Here is a 27,909-nt window from a genome sequence, read left to right as displayed (position 1 = left end):
CGACCTCATCAAAATGGGAGTGGCGAGACTGGTAGTGATTCATAATTAGAGAAATATTAAAACCACTTGGGGTCGATCGCAGCTAAATAGTCTCCCCAAGAAGCTGTACATTCCATCTGGACAATGAGCAGCCGGACTATGCGCTTAGCATCTGTTTGCAAGGGAAGAATCTTGATTGAATTTGAACTGTAAAGCTGCAACAGGGTGGGGGGGGTCCACCGTGGGGGAGGGGCATGGGGAGGGGTGGGGGGAACCCCAGAGCCTATGAAACTGTCACATAATGCAAAATAATTAATAATTAATAAAAAAATAATTTTGAATTTCAATAAATTCAGATCATCTGATTTACAATAAAAAAAGTCAATTAATATTGCTATGCTTACTGTACAATATGTAGGCAATTAGGAGTGGCCGGCAAAACACACATCCCCATGGAGAAACTAGAGTAGAGCAATTAGCTAAGACCTTTCTCACTTCCCAAAAAGTCCTCAGCCATACACACACAACTCTTTCTATTATGGCCCAGATTGGTAAAATTCATCCAGTCCTTCACTTAACAATTACTGGTGAGATGCTTTGATCTGAGGCACTCTCAAATGGATGGGGAACTGGTTACAAAATTTCTAGGGCCTTGTCTATTGATAAGGGCTGGCACTATTCTAATCTTTTAAAGGGGCATTGCAGAACTAATATGGTTTTTTTCAAGCAAGAGGTACTCAGATTTTCCAGTTTCAAAAAAAAATAATAAAACTTTTAAGTCTATATGAAATAGTTCTTTCGATCATGGAACAACATGGAAACACCACAATTCTACATTGCATATTCTTAAGTATTACAGAGCCTGGAAAACAGAAGAATTACAAGGATGCACTTATTCTTCACCTAACTCTCCCAGCAATAGGAACAAGCTACTTCTACTTTTCAAATGAGGAACACAAAGCACATTCAGGGCTAAGTCCAGAGGACATTGCTTAATTTCAATACCAGCACTCCATGCCTTGAGCTTTGTTGTCTGCCTTGAACTTCCATGGGTTTTTTGGAAACACTGTATTTAAAAGAGAAAGAAATACATGCAAGTATATGTTTTTATAGATCAGAAATAAAGACTATTTTATTTATTTTAAATGAAGAAAGAGAGAGAGAGACACACAAACACACAAAAAGAGAGAGAATTGTTCTATCCGCTGGTTTCACTTCCCAAATGCCCCCTACAGCCCCGGCTAGATCAGTCTAAAGCTAAGCACCTAGAGCTCAATCCTGGTGTCCCATGTGAGTAGCACAAACTCAAGTCCTTGAAACAAGCAACATCTGCTGCTTCCCAGAGTGCACATTACCAAACCAGTGGAAGCCAGAACTTAAACCACTCTGATACGAGATGCAAGTATCCCGTGTGGTGGATTCACCCACTGTAACACAACGCCCGCATCAGAATTATTCTTTAATTCATAAGGGCAAAGAGAGGTTCTTACTCAATGGACTCTACTTTTTCCTTTTCTTTACCCAATTTTTTCTTATTTAAATGTATCTTCTTTAGGGAGTGATTGATAGGATGAGCACTGGAGTTCAACCAACATCAAGTTCTAGCTCCACCGTTTACTAGCTGTGTGACTGTAAGCAAATTGCACATGAAGTTTTCAAGCCTCGGCTTACTGATCTTTAACACTGAGAGTAATAGTAGAGCTCCTGTATAATACTAAAATGGAGATTAGTCAAGTGTCTATTATAACTTTTCAGTAACTGATGGTTAGCAACATCATTCTTATTATTATTAACGATTCTGTCTGCACCTTCCTCAGACTTTCACACAAATAATTAGAGTGACAACAATGAACAAATGCTACATAAGGGTAGGTGTGGTGGCATAGCCTGTTAATTCTCCACCCATGGCGCTGGCATCCCATAGGGGCACCTGAGAGTCCTGGCTGCTCCACTTCCAATTCAGCTCCTTGCTAATGGCCTAGGGCATTAGCAGAGGGTGGCTCAAGTCCTTGGGCCCCTACACCCACATGAGACACTTGGAAGGAGTTCCTGACTCCTGGTCTTGGACCTGTCCAGTTCTGGATATTGTGGCCATTTGTGGAGCTGAACCAGTGGATGGAAGTTCTTTCTCTCTCGAGTGCCTGCCTTCCCAGCTCTCTTTCTGTAACTGTTTCAAGTCAAATAAACAAAAATTTTTTAAAAACATACATAGCCACCCCCCCCCCAAAAAAACCAGGATGTTCTCAACTACATATACTAGTTCTATGTGGGCAGGTCTTCAAAACTAAAAATGTGAAATCTTAGCCCAGATCAACTGAGTCTGGGTTTCTCAAGGTGGACCCTGGCATAAGTAAAGTTAAATCATAAGTTGAATGCTCCCCAGGTGGTTCCTATACCTAATGAAGTTGAAAGCCACCACCCTCAGGTAACCCAACAGAAACCGTAGCTTTGTAAGAGTCCCCAACAAGGGGCATGAACACTTTGATACGTAAGGCCCCAAGTCCAACATTTTGCCATGATTTTGGTGTATCTGGTGGGTTAGCTGTTCTCAGTGTTTCACCTGTTCATTTCCTAATACGCAATCTGCTTTCTTCTTAACAATAACACAAGGGTTAATACTCCTTGAAGACACAGTGGCCACAGTTCTGCAGGGAGCCACCTTCCTGGTCCCCTGCATGTGTACAGTGGAGGGAGTAAGTAGCAGTCTTGGGAAAACAAGCACCATAGATCAAGAAAATAGAGAAGCAACCCCTGCTGCTGAGTGAACACATACAAAGTCAGCTCCACAGCAACGATACAATCCAACAGAATATTAGAAAAATATGGTCTGACCATTTAGATTTCAGAAGGATCCAAAACCAATTTAGACTCCAGTCGGTGGACAAAGTTCACATTCAGCAAAACGGCTCCAGCAGTTGCATCATATGCACAACAGGGCAATTCAGAAATACAGATGTCCGACCAAGTGCAAAACAATACGTTCATTTTTTTTTTCTTCTCTTTCCCACCACTGACCCCAAGAGCAGGCTGGAAAAAGCTCAGCATCTGTTGCTACTAAGAATAGGCTATGGAGATGATTAGTTATGAACTTGTATGCACCAAGCTACCTAGCACACAGCAGATGCCCTCCAGGACAGACAGTTGTTTCCAGATTTCTCACTGAATAAAAACAGGTAGGAGTCGTGACTTTCAACAATCTAACTGATGGGTCATCGTCAGGAGACCAAGGTTTAGTTTCAACAACATTCTAGGGAATGACATGGTACACAAAGTTTAAATTGGCATGGAACTCACGCAAGAGAGATAAGAAACAGGAAAGTCATGTTCCCTCGAGCAAACAGTTAAGCATCTACATACTTCAATTCTCATGGAATCCTAGCCTGAATCCATACTGTGGACATCAATGAGATACTGTTGGGCATGTCACGACCAGGATGGCAATCTAGCACCCTAAGGCTATTGGATGTCACTGCATGTTTGGGAGATAGTCCTGAATTTCAGATTTTTCTCACATACATAAACTTATGTAACACACTGGGACTTGCTTCAGAGATCTGGTAGTTCTTACACTGGAAAACTTGTCTCGATTGGAAGAACAAAGCATTTATAAAAACAGAGGGAAATCTTTACGCTGGACATAAAAATCAACATACAAATATTCAGTAAATATTCATTTTTAAAATACTCTCATATTTCCAGAGATGCAGTAACAGTGTAGTTCCAGCCATGGATATCCACCACACAGAAAGTTTCCACATGAACGAAATCCTTTTTTCTCTTCCGCATCTCCTCCAAACATGTTGTGGTAGACTGTATCTTGGTCATTTGTTAAAAATGTTGGCTGTTTCTCTTGCTTAGGCCCAGTCCCAAACCTGCTCTCCTTTATGCCCCCTTTCCTCACTATCTAAAGCAGGTTTGGCCACGTGACTGGCTGTGCCCAGTGGCATGTGTGTGGGGATGACTGCCTTCTCTCGCAATTCTGCCATGAAATCAATACGACCAGGTTAGGGCAGCTTCCTCAGCTTGGGTTCCAGAACACACATTTCACACAGCAGAGCCCCAGCCTATTCACAAGGCCACCTAACACAAACGAAAGATAAACTTACGCTGCATGCTACTAAATTTAAAATCTAAGCTCTGGATAATAATCTTCAACTTGCAAGATTATTCCACGTTCCAGACTCTCTTTGTAGCACAGTACTTCGTTATGTGAGTATTCGTAAACAACCGATCAATTATTTCTTCAGATTGTAGCTACTTTGAATAGCAGATACTTGATTTAACAATAGTGCCCTGCTTTCTGGCCTTAGTATGTCAAAATAATTCTTTTTGAGGAACACATCCACTGTTTCAAAAACCATACACAGTATTTCATGATACATCAAGGTAGTAGTCACACAAGCTCAAAGAGATAAGAAAAGAAAGAGTAAGATTTGCCCTGCTGAATGTCCTGTCCTGCTGAATGAATACCACTACTATTTCAAAAGTCCTCTTCCATGCAGAAAACAGTATTTCTCCCAAACAAGGCTTTCTTTAACTTCTTAGGCCAAATCAAGTGACTTGTCTGCACTCTCAGATGCCTCATTTATCATCAACCATGTAGAGTTGACCTTTGGTTTGGTTTGGTTTGGTTTGGTCTGCTTGACCTTCCCACTGCATTGCAGGCTCCCTGAAGCCAGGGTCTATACTATATGCCTATATTGATCATCTGGCATAAGAAATAAACCCAATCGGCATTTCTTGTACAGATAGATACAGAAATAAAAACAACACCTCCATGTAAAGTCTTGCTATTCAAAGCTTAACAGTTAAAAAGCACATTCTGGTTCAACAGAAATGCTTTTTGACTGACAAGAGACATAGTTTTATAAGTTGCCTGGTTTACGGCTTCATTTCAAAGTTTAGGCAAATTATGCCCCAGGCCCAACTGGACAGATGCAAAGATACTTTCAAGTTTGATTTTCTGCATCATGTGCTATGACTATTTGTCATTCCCCTGGGCCAACATGTGGGCATCTATGAGATTAGTTTCATGTGTCCCAGGCACTGTGTCACCAGTTGTATCAGCAAGCACAAACTCCAGAGGTTGCCACTCAGAGACTGTCAGCACAGGATGGGAGAACCATGGAAGTATTTTAACACAGAGAAGGATGCAGATCCAGCTTCTTCCAGAAAGAAAGATGAGAGTTCACCAGTCACTCAGAACTATTAATTTTAAAACACCAAATAGAAAAATATCCTACATACAGATTACAGTTTAGCCTGCCTATAAAATTACTGGCTAAAGGAAGAATTCTCCACAAGGCAAGCCTGTTGAAGGTTCTTATTTTATTGAAATTTTACCCAGAAATGCAGCTGCCAAGTTCTGCTCCAGCGAATGATGAAGACCCCCTTACTATACTTCCTATTCTGCCTTGATCATCTTATGTTCTATTCTCAAATGATCAGCCTCAGTGACTCCTAATGTAAAACTGCTGTTTCCCTCACTTGTTCATACTATAAAGTTACAGATATTACAATAGTCTACAAAGGCCTCACATGATGTCTCTCCCTGTCACCCTAAGCTCATCTCCCAGGACACTTTTATATTTTTAAAAAATTTATTTATTTGTATTACAAAGTCAGATATACAGAGAGGAGAAACAGAGAGGAAGATCTTCCATCCGATGTTTCACTCCCCAAGTGACTGCAACGGCTGGTGCTGCGCTTATCTGAAGCCGGGAATCAGGAACTTCCTCCGGGTCTCCCACACGGGTGCAGGGTCCCAAAGCATTGGGCCGTCCTCGACTGCTTTCCCAGGCCACAAGCAGGGAGCTGGATGGGAAGTGGAGCTGCCGGGATTAGAAGCAGCGCCCACCTGGGATCCCGGTGCGTTCAAGGCGAGGACTTTAGCCGCTAGGCCACTATGCCAGGCCCTCCCAGGACACTTTTGACAATCCTTAAATGCGTCAGGAGCAGCAACTTGCTGGCCCTTGTGCTAAACACACTCTTTCCCAGAGAGCCGAAGATTACTCTCTGATCTCCTTCAGACTTCTGCTTAAATGCCACCTTCTTGATGCAACCTTCCATGCTCCATTTTTTTTTTTTAAAGTGCAGCTCATGGAGTTGACACTTCGCTTAGCAGTTAAGATTCCCATATCCTACTTCAGAGTGCCAGATACAATACTTAGCTTTGGCCCCTGATTCCACCTTCCTGATACAGACCTTGGGGGATGGATGGCAACAGTAGTTAAGTAGTTGGGATTCTACGTCCCATGTGGAAGACCTGGATTGAGTTTCTGGCTCACAGTTTTGCCCCAAGCCAGGTCCTGGCCATCAGAGACATTTGGGGAGTGGACTAGGAGATGAAAGCTCTCTTTCTCAACTCACCCCTCCAACCCTCTGAACTGGATTTGCTCCTTCTAACCATAACACTCATCAAAGTCTAGCATTCTTCTTGAATTGCTATTATTAATTGCCTGTCTTCCTCCCAGGATTTAAGCTCTTCACAGGTTATGGTTTTTATTGTTTTACTCACCGATGGCATCACTAGTGGCAGGGTAGGTACCTGATGCGAGCACACGTGTGATCAAGACTGTCAAATGAATCAGTGTTTCATAAGGCTTTCCTCTCTTTACCATGGCCTTCCAAAAGTCTCTACACACATTTGGCAATTATTTGAAAATTTATATATACTTGTAGTTAATATAGAGACTACTGATTGAAGCTTTTTTTGAAAATAAAATTGACATTATCACTAATTTTTCTCAAAAAACTATGTAAATTATTTTGTGATGCAGATCATATAGGAGAGACCTTTCTTTAAAAGCTCAATAGCCAAAAAAAAAAAAAAAAGAAAAAAAGAAAAACTACACTAATTATAGAATATTCACACCATATGGTTGGATTCAAAATACTGGGTGGTACAAAACTAACACTAGAATACCAGGAGCATGGGATTGCACAAATCAAATACCAAGTAATTTATCATTAACTTTACCTTTCAGTAGCTTGGGTTGGATTTGTACCTGCCTTAATACCTTACCTTTGCTTGAGAAAATACCATTTGAAAAGAGAATACTACAGTTACCCAAAGCTGGGTTTGGCTGAGATAGTAGAGTTTACATTCCACTGTTGGCTAGATTCTTACCCCATGGAATGTCTCCAGATGGGACGCAGGCCAGGAAGAGGTTGGCAGTGATTTGACCAAGCAGTATGGAGGGATTATACATTGATTTATATTCTATTGCCATTCTATATGTCAACGATCCATTAAATACTAGCTTTGAAATCCCCTTCCTACTCTGTGAATGTCCAGTTGAAGGCACTTGAGTAAAGGAATTGCTGCCTTGTATAACTTATGAACTGGGCATCATTTTATTAATTTTTAAAAAAATATTTATTTATTTTTATATTGGAAAGGCAGATTTACAAACAGAAAAAGAAACAGAGAAAAAGATCTTCCCATCTGTTGTTTCACAATCCAAGTGGCTGCAACAGCTGGAACTGAGCTGATCCGAAGCCAGGATCCAGAAAATTCCTCTGGGTCTCCCACATGGGTACAGAGTTCCAAGACTTTGGGCCATTCTCTGCTGCTTTCTCAGGCCACAAGCAGGGAGCTGAATGGGAAGTAGAGCAGCTGGAACATGAACAGGCCCCCATTTGGGATCCCATCACATCCAAGGCAAACACTTTAACCACTAGACTATCACAGCAGGCCCAGAACTGGGCATCTTAACCTCTCAGAATAATTTACTTTCCTGCGCACTCATTGTCCTCATCGGTGCTGAACTGGGAGCAGGAGGAATGTGTAACACTCTTACCAGTGAGTCTGTCTTGATGTCTGTATGCAACTGGGAACATGGAAAGTATCCACAGCTCAGGCTGTGGACACATACTCTTACCTAGGAGGACCAGCTGATCAAACAGAGGCCCCGCTGGGCTGGGTCTTTCCCTGTGGGATGTGTTTGAGCAAACAGACCTATGTAATCAGAGCACACACTGTAGTAAGCAGCTGCAGACTGTGGTCAGAAGCACCTGTAGTGTCTGTTTCAAATGGGCAGACTCCCTCGTCCCACATACTCCACAAGTTTTGACTTGGAAGATCTGAGAGAGGGCGAGAGAATCTGCTTTTTTTTTTTTTAAGTAAGGCACACACACACACACACACACACACACACACAGACGGGGTGGGGTAGGGGAGACAGAAGAGACCCAAAGCACTATCTTGTGGTGCTTCACTTCTTAAATGCCCACAGTGGCCAGAGTAGTCAGGCTGGGATCAGGCCAAAGCTGGCTAACAGACCAGAGCACAGCATGGGACAACCCTAAGGGTGACAGCGACCCACCTGGGAGCCAGCCTCTGCTATCTCCAAGTTGTACTTTGAGTACAAGCTGAAATCAGAAGCCAGAGCAGGGGACTAAACTCACACCCTCCAGCTCTGCATGGAAGCATCTTAGCCACGAGGCCAAACACCCACTACAGAATTTGCATTTTTAAGAAGCCAACAGAAATACAAACATGGACCACACTTTGAGAACATCATTGTTAAGTCTAAATCAGGCTATTAAAACACTTCTCAGTAAAGCCTTACAAAGAAATTGAATTCTTTTGCACAACCATAAATCCAACCATTGCGGAGAAATTTCTTGTATTCCTTGACCCCTGGATTCTTGTATCTCAGGAAAATCTCCTGGCCCATAAGCCATCTTTCTAGGGACAGTGGATTTGCAAATGGACAAGTATGTGACCACATGCACTGTGAGGTGCGTGGGCCTATCTGCAGCCTGCTGCAAGTCTTATTTAAAATTCTGGAAACATCAGAGCTGCCAGGGCCATCATCCGCGTCAGAGCACACAGCTATCAACACCAAGGTTGGAGAGGAGTGAGGACAGTGAGGGGTGCCACAGACCCCGCACTGCCTCCAGCCGCTCCCCACTGTTGCTTGGAACGGGGAGGAGGTTCACCCAAGGTGACGAGGATGGCCCGCGAGCGGCTCAGCATGGAGAAATTCACACTGCCCCTGGACGCCTGCCCCTTGGCATCTGCTCACTTACATTTTTACTCAATTACTATTTCTAAGAACAGAGACAAGGGGGGAAAACCAAGACCCGCGGTGCTCAGCAACCTCGCGTGGTCCGCCCGAGAGGGGTCCGTGGGGATCTTCCGCAGCCTGTCAGCAGGTGAGGGAGTGAGATTCCCACTGCAGAGAACTGCATTGTGTGCCCCATCGCCTCTTCCCCACCCTTGAGGACACTCCTGAAGGACCCAGACTCGCTGAGGAGCAGAGTGAGTTTCCAGGGGAAGCTTGCAGTAAATAAGTGACCGAAAATAACCCGAAGTAGGAAGGAGTATCTGAGAAGGAAAGATACCCAAAGAACCAGGGTAGGCCTCTCGACTTGTCTGTGCTATCAGAGAAAAACAAAAGGGAAAGGAAATTAATGAAAGGACCAGAGAAGAAAGTTATCTAATTAATGATCCAGGACTCTAATGGGAAAGCAAAGGAGTGGGGGGTAGGGAAGGTTCTACAAGCTTGGGCTCCCGGGAGTGTGGGGAGGGCAGCGCACCACCTGAATGCAGACTTTGGCTCTGCTGGGAGGTTACTCTGTGACCAAGGACAAGGCGGTGACCTCTCCAAACCGCAACTTCCTGAGAAGGGGGAGCATCCTACTGGCCGTCCCTGCCTGGCCAGCCCTGTGGAAGACGAGGGGGATGTGTCTGCTGTAAGTACATGGGACATGGGGTGTTCAACAAATGTTGTCCTTTCTTCACTCCCATCCCTTTTGCTTTCCAAAAACCTAATCAGCTAGCGGGGGACTCAAGATATCTAACTCTTTGGTTTCAAGACTGACATAAATTGAAAATTTGGAGCATGAAAACAGAATATAACCTGTCACAAACGGAAACTTTCAAAGTATGAAATCTTGCAGTCGTTTTAGTCCCACTGACTGCTTCGAAGCTCTCTGTGCTAAAATGCCTGCATACTCTCTATAGAGTCTGCATTCTTGTTTTGCTGTGTTTGAGGAATCCTGTAGGCCACTGGAAAGGAACTGTTTCCTGATGCCTAAGTAGTAAGGTTAGGCCTTGGAAGTTACAGGAGAGGATACGCAATAGACTAGGTTTCCTATAGCATATTGGAAACATTGTTTTGGTCCCTACTCAGGACATCCACACATTTAAGATCCAGTCTCCCCCATGCCTCAGCATTACAGTGAAGCCGTGCCAGGCCTGTCATGCTACCTCTCTTCTGTCTGAGTGAGGCTTCAGCACATTTCAGCCCCCCAAATCCTTCAGTGTCACAATCATCCAAGTCCTGCTCTTTAGGTGTGGCCACAACAGCCTAACATACCGTCAGTATTTAATAAATGCCACCCAAGGGCGAGCACTGTGGCACAGCTTGGACACTGCTTCTTGGGACTTTCACATCCTGTACTAGAGCACTGGGCTTCAGATTCAGCTTCCTGCTAACACATAACCTGGGAAGTAGTAGGTAACGGTTCAAGAACCTGGGCCCCTGACACCCACGTGGGCGATCAGGATGGACTTGTAGGATCCTTCCAGTGACCGGCCCCAATCTTGACTGTGGTGAACATTTGGAGGGTGAACCACCAGACAGAAATACATTCCTGTTCTCATGCGCTCCTTTCTCTTTTCTTCTTTCTTTCTCTTTGTCTCTCTTACTTTATGCCTTTCAAACAAAATAGAGGACTTTATTTGGAAAAGTTCTGGCGAATGAGTAACGTTCCAGAAAGGGTTGGAGATGTCTGCTTCGGTGCTCCTCTGCCTAACACGCAGCACTGTATCTGAGGAGCATGCACTTGGCCTGAGGGTCAGGTCTTGTGCTTGGTCTGAGGGTCAGGTCTAAGTATTTTGAGCAGGTGGCAAGTTCCCCAGGTCCAGTCAGTTGAGGACCTGATCCATGACAATTCATGTCAAGATAAAAAAATCAACAAATAATGACATCAGCATAACTTTCCCATGGCAGAGAAATCTTTCCTTGAGTCTAGTTTAGCACAAGGCACATTTATTGAGCAACTGCTCTGTGTCAGCAGTAAGAACACTGCTATAAATATGTTATAAGAAAGGGACATGCCCTTGACCTTCTGGCCCTCCTCCTCAACACTGAAGAAAGTGGCTTCCGTGGAGAAAGCAGTCTGTGACCCCTTAAAACACATCTCAGACCCACAAATCATTCTTTCAACCCCGCAATACAACCATTGTATTACTGCTCATCATGCTTTTTCTTTTTTCTTTTCCTCCCCACATAAACCCTCTCCAGAACATTCCAGGCACTTTGCAATTTCTCTACAAGGCTGCATTTCCAAATACTGTCTTGCCTCTGGCAAGTTCCGCACAGGAGACAGACTCTAAAGGCGGATATGATGTCGCTAAGGCAAACGATGAACTTGAAATCACTACAGCAAACGAGGAAGAAAGCAGACAAGCGTACTCACCAAGGTACCCACAGAGCACCTGGGACTGTCTGGCGCACAAGCTGCCCACTGAGCCAGAGGGTGTTGTGACAACTGGGCAGACAGCTAGGAGTTTTAAAAAGCACAGTCATTAGCTATTTTACTGAAGCGATGCCTGACACAGAACTATACAAAGATTCAAGCAGAAGAGGGACTCGCTGAATGTTCTCATCACTCCCTCAGCTATGTGAGGCCCCTGCTGCCCAGGAGCCTGGGGATTTTGGCATATTCTGGATTCTACTCCCAGATCTCCTGGTTTCCTTTCATCAGCAGAATCCTGACTTCCACTTTCCCTTTAACATTCCCTAGCATTAAAGGGAAAGGTACAGTATGCCTATGCAGTGGTAAAACAAATACCTTGATTTATATTAAGGATGAATAAGAAAGACCATAACCTCCTTTGACAAAAGACATTCCACCTATTAAGAATAAAGCTGTGTTTTTCATTTGGCTGGCCTACATTTCAGTGCTGTTAAAACCACCTGTCATCATTTATAACTCACAGTATGAAAACTCTCAAATGAGTCAGGAACACAAGTATATATTGGTTTGTTTAGCTACGACTGAAAATGTTAGGGTTCTTTGACATGCGTTAAACACATCTTCCATGATGGCTATTCCATCTGGGGATTTTGAACTTCACTTTCCATAAAGTAGTAACAAACAGATTTATACAGTACCCACCATATTTGTAAAAAAGAACATACACCTAAAAAAGAAAGACCCTATAATTGAAAACTAAAACGTTTTCTGAGTGTTCAAATGTTTTCCTAACTGTAGTGAAAACCAATAAATGCGGTGGGGGGGGCAATTTTGCATGAGGAAATGTTGATTGAAGCTCCTGTTTCATCATTCATTTCCTGTGAATCTTTGGACAAGCCTATGAGTTTATCCAAGCCTCTGTGTTCATTAGTCAGACAAAATGTTACTCCGGAGGTTGTGACAGGACTGAAAAGAAATTCTAGGGTCGAAAAGACAGTGACAAACCAAAGGAGATTATGAAATATAACCACACTGTTATCTAACCTACATGATGACAGAAGTGCTGGCTGCCTCCTAAACCTGCCCTATAGATGATACTTCCCCAGCCCCCACCCGGACTTACAGCCTCCATGTACTGTATTCAACCGGCGGCTGCTGGTGGCAGGAGGGACACTTCCCACCACTCAGATCTAGCGTGAGCAGTTCTTTTGCCCTATGCCGTAACTTGCCGGAGATGGCAATGACAGGTGTCCCACATTACACCACCCCTTCCAGCAGGAACGCTCATTCATGCAAAGTCAGGGCTCTGAATGGCCGGCAAGGCACACAGGGAGACGGCCGAGCACCGCACTCTTGCAGTACATGCTGCTATCACATTGCCCCCATATGCAGCTTCCAGCAGACATCTGCTCACATATACTCCCACCCCACCAAAAAATCTCCATGCTGTTTATTTTTAGAGCCTTCTCCATAGCCATTCAGGGAGAAAATATCCCTGAAATTAGTAATCAGGGGAGACCGGAAGCTATAATGGATATAAACTGTTTGTCACAAGATTAGCAAGTCAAACAAAGCCTTCTCATTCATATCTGACCTTTCAAAGAAATGCTGCGAGTTATCTTAAACAAAAATCTCAAGAATAGAACCAGAGACCAGCACAATAAACAGAGCAAGTTGCTTCGGGAACAGCGCTTTCTTCTTCACACTATGGCCTTATGTGTTTCTTTGGGGGGATTTAAATCCTTTTCCTGGGAAACAGCACCTTCTTGAGGCCAGTGTATGTGGTGGTGCAAAACAGGGAAGCTTCAGATCACTTAACTCAAATCCCCCAAATTGCCACTGTCATGCAGGTTCTAGGAAGCCCCTGTGGGAAGAAGGCATGGTTGTTGGGGTCTGCAATCTCTTGACAGTCCTCAAATATATACCATTGCTTTACCTCACTCTGTAATACAGTTGTAGTACTGAAGTCCTTTTCTTTTTTTTTTTTTTCTTTTTTCTTAAGGGAAGCAAAAGTGAGCAATAAGTTAGAATTAAGACTGAATTGGCGGGCCCAGCGGCATGGCCTAGCGGCTACAGTCCTCACCTTGAACGCACCGGGATCCCATATGGGCACCGGTTCTAATCCTGGCAGCTCCGCTTCCCATCCAGCTCCCTGCTTGTGGCCTGGGAAAGCAGTTGAGGACTGCCCAAAGCTTTGGGACCCTGCACCCGTGTGGGAGACCTGGAGGAAGTTCCTGGCTCCTGGCTTCGGATCAGTGCAGTACCGGCTATTGCGGTCACTTGGGGAGTGAATCATCAGACGGAAGATCTGCCTCTGTCTCTCCTCCTCTCTGTATATCTGACTTTGTAATACAAATAAATAAATCTTTTTTTTTTTTTTAAAAAAGACTGAATTGGCAAAGATACAGGGTGCTAACAGTGATTACTTAGGTCACAGAAGGCAGTCACTAGTTTCAAAACAATCAATTTTCAACAATTTATATGATTGAAGTAGCATTGTGATATAGGCATGCAATTTCCTTTTTGAAATTGGAAACTTATTTAATGTATTTATTTGAGTGGTCAGGAGACAGAAAGAAAAATAGAAAGAAAGAACTCCTATCCCTGGTTCACTTCCCAAATGCCAGAAAGGACTGAGGTTGTGCCAGCCCAAAGCCAGGAGCCAATTCATAAATGCAGGTCTCTTGCATGAGTGGCTGGAACACAACTTCGTGAGCCATCACTTCTGCTTCCTGCATATCAGCATGAAGCTGGACCTGGGAGTTGAAACAGGACTCAAACCCAGAGCACCCCGATATGCAGATCCCAGCCAGTGTCTTAACTGCCTGCATCCAACACTGAACCCATATATATCAGACTTCAGGCCAAGGAAGCTTTGGATACACGGAAAAATTCTTTATAAAATACGAAACATGTTTAAAATATGAGACATTAGGCCCAGCACAATGGCCTAGTGGCTAAATCTTTGCCTTGCATGCACTGGGCTCCCAAAAGGGTGCCAGATCAGTATGTCCCAGCTGCTCCACTTCCCATCCAGCTCTTTGCTTGTGGCCTGGGAAAGCAGTAGAGGACAGCCCAAAGCCTTGGGAACATGCATCCCCATTGGAGATCCAGAGGAAGTCCTGGTTCATGGCTTTGGATCGGTTCAGCTCCAGCTGTTGCAGCTACTTGATAAGTAAAGCAGCGAATGGAAGATTTTTCCCTCTGTCTCTCCTTCTGTCTGCAAATCTGTCTTCCTGATCTAAATAAGTAAATAAATAAATCTCTTAAAAAATAAAAGATGAGACATTTGTAATCTTATAGACAACACAATTTAGAAGGACTTGGGTTCTTAGGAATTGAGAGTAGGGGACTATGGGTCACAAAAGTGATGAAAAACGATCCAAGTATTAAAACTTAACAAGGTTAACTTATAAAATAGCCAAATAATTATGATGTTAACTATAAAAGAATGAAGGTTTATATTTGCCTGGGATGACACAGGTAACAAGTAAAACAAAAACATAGGGGTCTTTCCTTTCTTGGAGCCCACTCCTGTCACTATGACAGATATTTCTTTCTTACTGTGTCTGAAATAAATCTTGCTGTGTAAACTGGAACAAAGAAGAAAGGAAAAGAAAGAAAGAAAGAAAGAAAGAAAGAAAGAAAGAAAGAAAGAAAGAAAGAAAGAAAGAAAGAAAGAAAGATAGATCATGGTGTTTTCAGATTATGTTATTAAGCTGCTGATTTGAGACTCATCTGGCCTTCTTGTCAAGGTGCAGCTTTATGTGGTTCCCCTTTAAATACTGAATACTACATGAGACTGGGAGACAGCGGCCATGTAAGAAGCGTTGGAACAGGTCTTTGTGACTTTCAGGTTAGAAAGGTCTTTTATATAAGCTCATTTGTGTTCAAAACAAATGGAGGAAGATTGAAGAATCTGTACCCCAGCAGGATTACTTGTCCTGAGTAGCTAGTGGTTTTACATAGTGCCAAAGTCTCCAAAAGTAGGGAGAATGTTGTCTGTCTTGCAACAATGAAATCTGAAGCAGCATGAAGTGTTAATAAAAATGCTCCATCACTTTCACATTAAGTTAGCTCTGGTCCCAAGTGGCTCCTTCTCCTCCACACAGACATCTAGTGGATCTCTTGTGATTACAGCAATTCTGTGAGTACTATCACTTCCTCCTAACACTATTCTACAATAAGTTCTTCCTCTTAGAGAATTTTAGCAAATATTACTGAGGAAGGGAAAGTTGATCCAAATGTATAATGATTTGGGGTCAGCTTGACTCGAGACCTTCCTTCTAGAATCTGAGTACTTAATGACAAAGAATTAATGAAGTTAGACATGAGTCTACACACACAGTTTTACTATTGATGGTGATCTTTTCTGACAGTTGATTTCATCTGAAATACATGTCTCTCCAAGAAAAACAAGCACCAATCCATCTCATTCTATACAGAAAGAAAAGTACAAGTTGAACAGGGCAAACACTGGTAGTTCAGGAGTTAGTTCATGGATCTGACTGGTGACTTTAGTTAACACATTTAACAACCTATGCCCTGATACTATGAAAAGGCACAAATGAAGAAACAAATTGCCACTCAAATCGACATGAGTTTCTTAATAGGCCTCAAGCTGTCTCAGATATAAAGCAGCACAGAGTCAGTGCCAGTAACGCAGGCGGTGGAGTTTAACACACATGTCCAAAGGTAGGCCTCGGCTGCTCAGAACCCACGAGGATGGTTGGCATTCAGCTTCAATTCAGCCCGGTCACTTCCTGCCCTCTGTAGAACTCCATGCTTTGTCTCCCTCACCTGTACCTTCAAGGCCCAAAATGCCAAAATGTGAGCTTGGACATGGGAACGTTTGCAACAAAAAATCCCCAGAGACTTCTAAGTCAGCTATCCTCTGCAAAGGCAGATCCTCAGGCTGTGACCAACTTCCTTCCTCCCTCCAAAGTCGAATGACTTTCTACCTTTTTTGAACTTTCTGAATATTCTACTTCATTGTAAGAGTTCAATATAGGTCAAGTAGAAATAAGTCAGTGGCACTGCCATGAGTTTGTCCGAGTAGAAGTAAGCATGAGATTAAACCAACGTGTAGAGAAGCAAGCAGCCATATAAAAGGGAAATCCCCCAATGGAAGACATGATCAAGTTTCGGAAGCATCTGGTACAGGCAGATCAGTCTCTGCTAAACTTGGCTTTAAGGCGCGCTGCAATTAAAAATACTGAGATGAATCAAAAACATAAAAATGACGTTATATCTCCAAAAATGGTTATGGCAACAAAAAAAATATTTTTAGGGCTCTTACAATCCACTGAAAAATATACAATAATCTAATGATCTGTGTCAGAGAGATTTGCAAAGATTTGGGTCCAGTTCAGCGTCTTTCTCGAAACTCAACTCTGCATTCCTGTTCACAAGATGAAGTAACAAATTGGGAGTCTGACAACAGCCTCAAGTTATGAATGAACCGTTATTTGTGAACTAGCTTGTCGAGACAGATGTGGTATTTGTCAGAGTAGTGTGGGTCTGATAGGGACAGCCAAATGAACAGAGCCAAGATCTAAGTCAGAGCATTTCTCCTCTTTCATGGGACCGGAAAGATGCCACAGTCTCTCCTGAAACAACTCCAAAAGGACAGTCTTTTTCTCGAATTGCCACTCCATGAGTTCTCTTTCAGAAGCATAGGACCTATTCTTCAGGAACGAGCTGCTTCCTAATTATCAACGTGAAGGTGTCTGGGAAGGCTGTGGGAATGAGAGGCACTCCCCCACTCACCCCACACCATGAACACAGATTTGTGGGATTTGTGGAACCCACTGGTGTGAGGGAAAACAGCTGTTTCAGAAGGGCTGGAAACACATTCAAACTATTTTCAGAAGTTAGAACTTCAGAAAGCATTTTCCAGCTGCCCTAAGTTCCTCAAGTCATTGCAGTGAAGGAAACATATAAGCCAAACATGTTAGACTTCTCAGGCATAACGGATCCAACTGCTCATTTAAGAGAATAAAACGATGCTTCCAGCCCACAAAGGATGGTGTTTTCGGCTCTGTGAGGCTTTCCCTCCTGCAGACAGATGTTGCATCCAATGATCTCAATGCCTCTTAGACAGAAAAATGTCCTTGCATGAGTGAGGTGGAGTTGCTGGGCTGTCCTTGGACAGCCCTGGTGCTCATGGGAAAAACATCCTGCACAGTGACCTTCCCAGGGCAGTTGGTGGCCACTCCTCTCTACTGTTCCCATGCAAATTTCACGCCCCCCTCCTCAAATATTTTCTGAAGTCTCCTGAGCAACACCCTCTTGGAGATGCCTATTCCCTCTCTAGGTACTGCATTGCTATGAGCTGCTGCTTCTTTTTTTTTAAGTGAATCACCTGATAGCTAAGAGTGCTATGGCTTGGTTCTGGAGGCAACATGGAGTCAACCCAACTCTAAGCATCATCTAGCTTGGCTCGATCTTCACCCCAAACATTCTGGCTTCATCCTCAACAAACGCTCACCAAGGGAAGGGACAAAGCCCAGGCATCTGTGGAAGGGACTAGAACCAACCAAGGGACTAGTGCCAACTGCAGCTGCACAAAGTGCTTCCTCACCCACATCATCATCAATCCTTCAAATCCTGGCAAGCAGGTGTTATTTTTATTTTGACAAGTGAGGAAACTGAGTCTGGATGAAATGGAGTGGTTTCAACCCCAGTCAGAAAGCCAATAACAGCAGAGCCAGGAACTCATTTTTACATCAGAAAAAAAATTAAATGTCAAAGAGACAGTTTTAATAACTTGCACAGAGAGAGCCAAGTTGCTAGCCAAAACAGAACCAACCATATTTTAATAATTCCCATAGGCCTGGAGTAAGGTGTCTTTGATGCTACCGCTTCTTTATCAGCCTCAGTACCAAGCTGCTTTGGGACAATTCTTTCGTATTTATCCTCCTTCCTGTACTTACTGGGTCTTTCTGACTCCAAAGTCCATTGTCTGATACCATCCAGCATTCCCAAATAAATTAATTCTCTGAAAGAGACAAGAGGAATGTCCTCAAAATTTTTGAAAAGATGGTTTCAGTTAAAGAACAAACCAGGGGCTTGAAGGTCCCAATTTCTGTAACTATTAAGTGGAGATTTAAAAGCTGAATGTGTTACAAGCAAGAAAAAGGAGTCAAGTGTACAAAGTTTCAGAGGTATTTTTCCTATGTTAGAAAAAGAATAGAAGGCTTATACATATAATACTTGCTAGGCAAGAACAGTGATTGGGCATTCTCCCAGGAATGGAGGCCTACATTTTCAAAAGGGCAAGAAAAGCATGACAGTCTCTCTCCCCTGTGGTGTGTGAAAGCCGTATTTCAATAAGACATAGCTGATAAAAAGAGCAATGGTCGCATCCTCAGTTATCAAAGGCAAAATGCTAGCACTGATCTCCCCAGGCTGCTTGTGAGTACTTAAATGTGAAATCTTAAAAATTATACATAGCAAAAGTCAACATTGTTATTAGCAATGTCACTGTCCTATTATCTAGAAGGCAGAAAATACAGTTATGAGGAGCCCTGTGCTTCCTCTGGGGTGTGACACATCTGACAATGAAGGCAGGGAGATTTCATTTCCCCACATCTTCTGATACAAATGCTGTAACTCACAAATAGTTCCGCTGGTTTAATCTTATTCTCTAAAGGGGATGCTCACCCACTGGTTAAACATCTATTGAGCAAAAACACTGTGCTAAAATCTGTAAGAATATTGATAAGTTGGACTTGCTGCTTCTTCTGAGGTGTTTGCAAATCAATGAAGCAAACATCCCCAGAACACAGCTAGACATTGCCAACAGCAAAAAGAGGAGGATTTAGAGATAGACATTGACCTCATGAGAGCATGGAGGAAGAACCAACTAAATTTGGCCAGGAAAACTCACAAAGCATCTTACTAACTGCTGTGGTTTGAAGATAATTCTCTTTAGAAAATCCATGTTGAAATGGCATTCCTTAAAATGAAGTACTGCAAGAGCGAAAACTCAATTCAACCATGACATTAGAGATGAGGCCCGTGGTAGATGATTAGGATTAGGCAAGGCAGGAACAAGTCCCCAACATTGAATGATGATAGCCTGAAATGAGGAAGGGAATTACCAGCATTCAGGTGCTTCATGCCTATCTCCACACAACACATACTGTACGGATTTGGGACTCAGCCAACAAGCAGACCATCATCAGATCCAGTCCCTGACCTTCAACCAGAACCATAAGCCAAAATAAGCCTATTTTCTTTATAAATTATCCAGCATATGATACTGAGCTCTTGGCAACAGAAAATGGACTAAGATACTAAAGAATATTTTTCATCATTAAAAGGTAGATCTCCAGAAGGAAGAAACAGTACAAAAACCCATTGGCGTGAAAAGAAATGGCCCATCTGGCAAGTGGAGTGAGTGGTGGGAGTGTACTTGTCATAAAGGAATTCAGAGTAGTGGCTGAACAAGGAGAGGTCAGACCCTGACAGTTCTTGGAAGTCATCTAAGAAAAGTGAGTCTTAAAAATCCTATACTCTCTACATTGGCCACAGTCTGATCCCAGCCCCATCCCACCTCTGCCCCTAAGGATGAAATGCTTCCTAAGGAGCAATCTAAGGGAAGTAGATCCACTGGATGGAATTTAACAGAGTAGAGAACGTGATGTATCCCTTGAGACCTCCCTCTCAGGTTTTTAATATCTCAAAAATCAGAAGTCTGACATATACTCAACACCCTAGCAGGGTTAACTGGAGTGATTTTTTCCCCATCCATGGCACAAAGACTAGTAGCACATCTTAAAGCCAAGGTATGGGGAATTCAATAAATGAGATGCCCTGAGTGATGCCAGATGCAGCAACACAGGTGCTTCATCTCACAGGTCTTCATCAAGCCAGCGTGAGCCCAGGAAGCAAATGTTACTTACATTCTTCATTAAGTGAGGCCCAGGGAAGGGGCTGATGCTTTCCACAATCACAACAGAGCAAAGAGGCAGTAGATCCAACTGCCGGACATCCCACCACAGAGAAGGACAAAGGGCAATTCAGAGATCAGAGGCACAAGGTCAAGGGAACATCTTGTACAGTGTCAAGGCCACCAGGCCAATCCAGGAACCAAGGTGGTGCAAGAGAACAGTGCAGCTAAACACCCACTTCTGCACATCAGGGGTTGGAAAGACAACAAAGCAAACAACAGCAACCCAAAGTGGCTTGTGGTTAGAGCATGATGTGCATTTTTTCTAAACAAAAGAGGAAAGCCAACCTTTCAGTCTAAGCAAAGTCATCAAAGAATCCCTCACATGTTATTAAATCCAAAATGAAATACCTGGAGAACATTGAATTCCTAGCTTAAACACCATCTTTGTTTAAAGGGTATTAAGAAACAAAAGCACACCATATGCTTTCAAAATGACAATGGAAAAGTTTGTTTATCTCAGGCAGAGCCACATTTCATCAAGCTGTTGAGAATTTGCAAAGGAGAATACACCCTTAAGCAGAAGGAAAGCAAGCACATCTGGCAAATCCGAATCCCCTCTCCAGGACTGTGTCAGCACTGGAAATGCTACACCCACAGAGCCCACAAGGCCATCTTCAGAGTTCTTCCAGGCCATCTCTTGTCTGTTGCTCACCTTCATCCTCAACTTCTAAAGGGGGTGGACAGCACCCCAAACCAGTGCTGAGATGTCTATCTGTCCCAGAGCCAGGCTGCTCTATCTTCCAGAACCTTCTAAAAATATAGCCTGGTATGTGTTGTAATTTCTGGGTGAAGGTCACAGAGTCACTGACCTCCTCAATTGTAACTCAGAGTTGATTTGGGTTCAACAGTGAGTCACTACCCTTTTTCTCTTTTTTTAAAAAAATTTTTACATTTCAGTTTTCTCTAGGAAAAGCAAGGCCATCCTTTCATATCTGTATGTGAAAGATGCTGTCACTAGGTTCCATCAGCATCCTCTCACCAGGGAAAAGTCACAGCACAAAGATCTTTCCTATTATTTCAGGGAGGCCAAGTGGGCCTTGCCTGGTTCCGCAACTTTGCAAAGCCAGGTCTAGCTGGTGAGTTGTTCACTGGCCTCACTTGGCAACAGAGACAAGCCATTTTGTTTTCTTTAAAGTTTTTTTTTTTTAATTCTTGCTCATTGAAAAATAAAAAAAGAAAAGATCTTCAAAGAGGGGAATGTGACCTTAACTCAGCCACAAAAGGGGATGGAGGGAAGGATGACAATTTCTGTTGTGTATTAATTCAATCACTCTAGAAGTCAAAAGGGCTGAAGCTTCAAGAGGTCTTTGATAGCATTCTCTCCCTTTTCCTTCCTCCATGTCCCCCCACACAGGGAATGTTAAAAAAAATAATAATAAATAAAGCCAAAATACTTCCATGTTCCAGCAACTGCTAATATTTTCATTCGTTGGGCACTTGGCCAACAGAGCGGCAATTCATATATAGAGAGGAAATAGTCATGAATAGAATACTAAGTCACATTCCCCAAAACCATAGTGTCACTGGTATTCATACTGCATTGCACAATTTCACTTGGAAAATTACAGGGGAAACAGAAAAGATTTCTTGGTATTAAACATTTAGCATTAATGTGAAAAATTACATAGGAAACCTCATCGCAATTTCCAGGCTGTATATTTAAGTATATCTAACTCAATATGATGGAAAAAATGAACATGACTATGGATCTTTTTCAGTTGTCTAGATTGAAAATTTTACTCTTCATGAACACAAACTGCTTATTTTACTCAAAAGGAAAAGCCTAAGTCCTTATTTTTTTCTCCCTTATGATTAATATCATGCTGCTGCTGACTGAAGCTACTAATAGATGGTGAGTCAACACCATTACATAGGCTAAATGAATGGGAAGTTTTGATGTTTTCAATTTAGGTGCTTTCAGAGCTCAATAATGAAGTATACCTTGTACAAAATTGGCTCATTTGTGTTTATCTAATCAAGAACATTTTCTGATTCTTTTCCTATTTCATACTCTCATTTTAATAGGTTGGTTATAGAAATATTTTCTTATGATTTTCAAAATGATACTGCTAATAGAATTCTGTAGCTCAAAATAAATGCCATGGCCACCATAGTGTCTCATGAGGGGAATTACTGACAACCTGGACTGTATAATTCTTTGATGTGTGGGACACAGTGACTGTCCTGTGTACTGCTGGGTGATCAGACTATGCCCAGCTTCTGCCACTGACTTCCAGCAGCCCCCCTCCACCCCCAGGCCCAACAACCACCAAACATGTCTCTAAACACTGCCAAATGTTTGACAGGGGGTATACACAGTCAACGTAGTTAGAAACACAGCATCTGCCCAATTTGACAAACTTGACAACAACAAAGAGAGAGAAAAAAAGAAAACTTATGCTCTGGCTTTTTTGCATTGTCCAAGGCTGCACAGATTGTATGTCAATGATTTGCATTTTTTCCTGTATTTAATGAAATCACTGCCAAACTGAATCTTCCTGCAGTGTCTTCTGATTAGATGCATATTGAATTTCTAATGGATTGTCAAGCTACTAGAAGTCCACTAATTCCCACTGGGCAAGCTATCAGTAAACCTTAGCATAACTCCACTTTGAGCCTTAAACTAGCAGCATATGAAAGGATCAATATGAATAAATTCAAAACTAATCAAACTTCTTCTTTAAATGTTGACACAGTATTATTTATATCCCATAAATACATTCTTGACTAAAATTCATACTAGGCACTTGGCGCCTGGCCAGTTCTATTCATATTTTCTGTATTTATATAGTACACTTGGCCAAGGATAATATTTAAGACCAAATATGCCTGAGGGTATATACAATATCTCTTATATTTTTACTTTTAAATCTCCACATTGCTAAAAATATTTAGTCTGAACTCCACAAAATGTCCTACAAAGGGCTATCAGCCATCTGTAATGATATATAGCTCATTGAGTATAATTAGAGCATATTTGTAATACTTGAACTGAAGTCACTCTGTGGACGCTAATAAGTTGGTGGTAAAAAATGGACTAGCCATCTTTCCCATGCCTTCATCTCGGGAGCTCATGACCCTCCCCAGATACCCTGCAAGAAATGACAGGCACACTCCCTCCCCATGTCTGCTTGGTGACAGCTGAGTTAAAACTTAAAGTCCTCAAGAGGAAAAGCTGGTTAATGAGCCAATGCTGTACTTTCCATTTGCTTTTTAAAACATATGAAAATATGGTGCCGTGATTCTTTACTCTTCTTGCTTTTTAAATGTTCACTATATTCCAATAGAACTAAAAAGAGCTGGAAAATTAGTTACCCTACTTTCCATAAAATTATCCACAGTCCTTGCATGGTAGTATCCAAACTGCTACAAATATGGCTTTCCGCTTCTAAATGTCCAAGTAGAGTACAGAAAACTGTATTTAAGAAAACTGTAAAAACCACTGGGTTTAATTCTGGACTTATCAAAGTCTATTTGATGACTGGGGGTGGGGACAGAATCGAAAGGAGAAATCCCTCATTGATTCCAGTGCCATACTCTGAGAGCCTAAGCATTTTTCTAATTTGTTGATGACCATGATCCTGGTGTGGCCCATTTCAGCCCATTTCTCATTTCCCAGACTGAGGACTGCTTGAGAGAATAAAGGGTGAATGGCCTCCGGGGGAAGTCATTCTCTCCCCACAAACACCATCCTGCGGTCCTGTTCTCTTCTGAGAAATGCTGGCAGTGCCTTAGCGCATGTGCGCAGGAACACTGAAGGGTGAGTATTCCGGTTCCAAGAAACACACTTGCCTGTCTGTCCAAATACCAGGGAACTCCTGCATGTGCTGCAGAAGGCAAACTGACTCAACTCCTCACTCAGTCTCAATGCCTTTGCACTAATTATAATGAGTTTTCATTCCTGGGATCTCCTTGGCTCCACCCCTAGACAGAAAGCTGGGTTACCAAAGCAGGAAGAAGCAGGGTGGAGTGCATTGATCACCACTGTTGTGGACAGTGCCCTGTGGACAATAATAAAGCCATCCTGCTTGCCAGGCCCCCCTACATCTGTTCTGCTATCGAACAAGAAGAAAAGCTGCAGCGGAAGAAAGATGGCCCAAATGACTGGAGTTAGACACATGGGGCGGACACTCGGGGGCCGTCCAGCGAAGAGCAAGACACAGCAAGTCACAGAGTCAGGGCTTGTCTAACCAAAAATAAATATTAAAAACAAAAAGCGCCACCCTGCAATTAGAACTCCCAGGATAAAATTACCAAGATGGCTGTATTATCTAGTTAGGCAAGACACTGAGAATTAACAGAGGCAGCCAGCAAGTATATAGGGCACCGAAAGGGGAGGAGAAATGGACAACCAATGAAAAGTTTAAGGCTTGGGATTTGGAATACACAAATGTTAAAGTGTGGGGTTCCCCCCTTTCTTCTTCCTAGTGTTTAACCCTCTCAGTTATCACTAAATACTTTTTTTCTTTTTGATTTTTTTTTAGACCTCTGAAATAATTCTACACTAACTACCCATTCCCCACACTTCACAGTAACTTACTTCCCCTTTCTGCTGGATACCAGCTGGTTTCCGGAACATGGCCCTTGGAGAAGCACTTCCTTTCTTTTTAAAATCAGCCTTCTTCACTCGATTCCAGATTTAAGAATGCCCCATAGATAATGGCAGAACATATCCCAAAGACCAGGGGCACACTGCCTAAAGGCAGAAAAAGACGAAGATAAACCCGTAAGAAAAATATCTTCTGCTACACTGGCAATTTTCAGAAGGCAGGCTTAGGTGAGCAGTAAAACCTTTCTAAACACCTAAACGAAGCTGTGCTTTCCACCAGCCCAGGTGAAGTCACAGAGGACACGGTTACAAGAGTTTGCCTCTGGGGAATGTAAACACCCAGCGGGGGCATCAGGCACCTCAAGCACTGAGGGTTTTGAGGCAGGTTTTCCGAAGGGTCTCCAAACCGGGTTTTGTCTGAGCGCTGCTGACATTTTCAGGGGAGTCAGAGACCAGGGACCAACTGATAGGTCCGGATGGAAAGGGGGCGCCTTCCGGAGATCGACTAGTCTGGGGGGGCCACTTTTTTTAACCCTTCGTGCACCGGTTCAGCTCACTACACGCCAATCCGAGCAAAGAAAACAAATCCGCCACAACTTTCCCCTGGGTTCAACTCTGCCCCAGGGAGTGTGTGCCTCTGGTTTGACAGGGAAGGGCAGACTCCTAGCTAGTGGCCGAGGACAGGCTTTCAGGGGAGAGAAAAAGAATTACGCCCACTAAAGGACGCAGGCATTGGGGCAAGCGAGAGGTGGAGAAAATAAAGTGGAAAGTGAATGCCTGAAAGCCTGCGGGCTCTCAAGGGCACGGCTGGAAAGAGGGTGGACAGGGCGCAGCTCCGCAGAGCGGGCGCAGGGAGGGCGAACCCCGGGGCCTCCGCGGCGGTGCGGGCACTGGGCAGCGCGACACCTCGGGGCTGGGAAGCGAGCGAAACTCGCACTTACTTTCGGAGGGGAAGTAGGACGTGTCTATCTTGTAGACTTCCTTGGCGTAGTACTCCTCGTCGCTCCTCTCGCGTTCGCAGGCGGCTGCCCTCCGGCTCGCCTTCTCCTGGAGCAAGTCCCTGGTGCTGTTGTAGATGGAAATCACCTCCGGGGGGACTTCCTCGGGCTCGGGATAGTCTTCTGGGGGGCTGGTGAGTTTCAGCTTGCTCAGGATCTGCCCGCGGATCGCCTCGATCCTCTTGCGCATGAACTGGTCCATATCGAGTGTGCTGCAGGTAGACAGGCTGAGCGCAACTGTGACCAGATGCAGGATCAGAAAAGCGCTCAGCACACAGTAGTGCATTTTTCAAAAAAAAAAAAAAAGGAAAAAACCTAGAAAAAAGTTCTCAAAGGAAAAAAAAAAAGAAAGAAACGACAATTCTCAAAGTGCAGATCAGGTGGAGTTGTTTGTTAATGCAAAACTTTTGCAAACAATCCAGGATTGATGCCCGATGGAAAATGTATCTTGCTTGAATTCCTTCAGAAAAGCGAATACAAATAGTTCCCAAACTGGACAAATAATAAGGGAGGGGAAGAGGGGAACCCTGAATTTGGGAAGCAAGAAAAATTTTTTTTCTTGGAGCGACGAAATGGAGGGATAGGGGTGGAAAGGGTGAATGGTTGTAAGGCAGAAATAAATTTAAGAGGAGGAAATGGAGTTCAGTGTGTCAGTCGCGGTGCCGAGTGGCGGATCTGAACTCGGATCCTCTGGCCAAAAGGAAAGAGATGAAAACGTCCCGGGGCTGGCAGCTGCCAGGCCAGAGGGGAGGGGCGCCGGGAGCGCTGGGAAAGGGACCGCCGAGACTGACCCTGGCTGTAACTGGTATATCTAGAGAGAGCGGTTCGGCAGTGTCTTCCACTGGCGCTGAGAGCAGGGGCAGAAGAGCGCACACGTGTGTGTATGAGTGTGTGAGTGTGTGTGTGCGTGTGCGCGCGCGCGTCTCTGCGCGCTCTGGAGACCAGCCTGGTGCGCCGCGACGGGAGGCGGATGCGCTTCGCACGGCTCCCAGGACGCGATCCGGTGCTCCAGGAGCCGCGGACGCTGCGGAGGGGCGACGATCCTGCTCCCGGAGCTGCGCGCTGTGGCCTGCACTCCGCTGCTGGGTTACTCCACGTTGCTGCTGCCGCCGCCGCCGCAGCCGCCGCTGCCGCCGCCAGCAAACGCTTCCAGCCTCCAGCTCCCTCCTTCTGCTCCTCCTTCTGCTCCTCCTTCTCCTCTTGTTCCAGAAGCCAACCCCGCACCAGAAGATCAGCCGCCGCCGCCGCTACCGCTTGCACGCCCTGTGGTCCACAACAGCAGCCCCGGGACTCGTTGGCTGGGGGTGGTTTATTCCTGAGGGTCACGTAGGGGCTCCCTTGGACTCACACCCTTTTCTATCGTCTCCTGGTCTCTTTTGCACTAAGACTCTCTCGCCTGGGAGGAGGTAGGCACTTGCACCTTGCAGTAGACCCTCCTTCTTGCTCCTCTCTGCAGCCGGGAAGCCCCTGTCTGTCCTCGAATGGCTCCTTAAACCGTTACACCGACGTTTTCCATCCCTCTCCCTGCCTCTGGGACTTGCGCTCTCGCTCTGCTCTCGCTCGCTCTCCTTCCTGCTATTTCTCTCTCTTGTCGGGAGCTTCTGGAGCTCCGCTCCACTCCCTGCGAACCTTCTGCTGCCAGCAGATAACATCACGAACATGCCGGGGAGGGGAGATTTATAAGTTCTCTCCGGACCACGTGTTTGCCTTCAACAAAGTGACGTGCTAGGATTACAGTCAGAAGTCCTCTTGTTACTTAGACCACGAGCTCTGCCCGAACCGTGGAGGGGGTGTGGAAATGAGGCCGGCTGCTGGGAGCGGAGGCAGGAGGTGGAGTGTGCGCCGCGACAAGCGTGATTTACGGTCTCTGCTTTCTATAGGCGTTCTGCACAGGTCTGTGGAAGGACAGGCTGCTGACGGAGGCTTTCCCACTGGGTGCAGCTCGCTCACAGCCTCCCAGATGGAATCCTCCCGAATGACCGTCTTCCCTG

General features: G+C 44.1%; 1 protein-coding gene across 1 annotated transcript in view; it reads right to left on the bottom strand.

Moving 5' to 3' along the window:
* TGFB2 (transforming growth factor beta 2) overlaps positions 1-26,488 on the bottom strand; it is an 83,592-nt gene extending 57,104 nt beyond the window's left edge. The window contains exon 1 of the mRNA XM_004578634.4: positions 25,862-26,488. Coding sequence (XP_004578691.1) covers positions 25,862-26,204 — 343 coding nt within the window. The 5' untranslated portion in view covers positions 26,205-26,488. The remainder of the gene's footprint in view (positions 1-25,861) is intronic.
* Between the last annotated feature and the right edge of the window lie 1,421 nt (positions 26,489-27,909).

The sequence above is a fragment of the Ochotona princeps genome, chromosome 10 (assembly GCF_030435755.1).
Source record: "Ochotona princeps isolate mOchPri1 chromosome 10, mOchPri1.hap1, whole genome shotgun sequence".
Taxonomy (NCBI): domain Eukaryota; kingdom Metazoa; phylum Chordata; class Mammalia; order Lagomorpha; family Ochotonidae; genus Ochotona; species Ochotona princeps.
The sequence above is the reverse complement of the archived record's forward strand: the minus strand, read 5'-3'. Positions and strand labels throughout refer to the sequence as shown.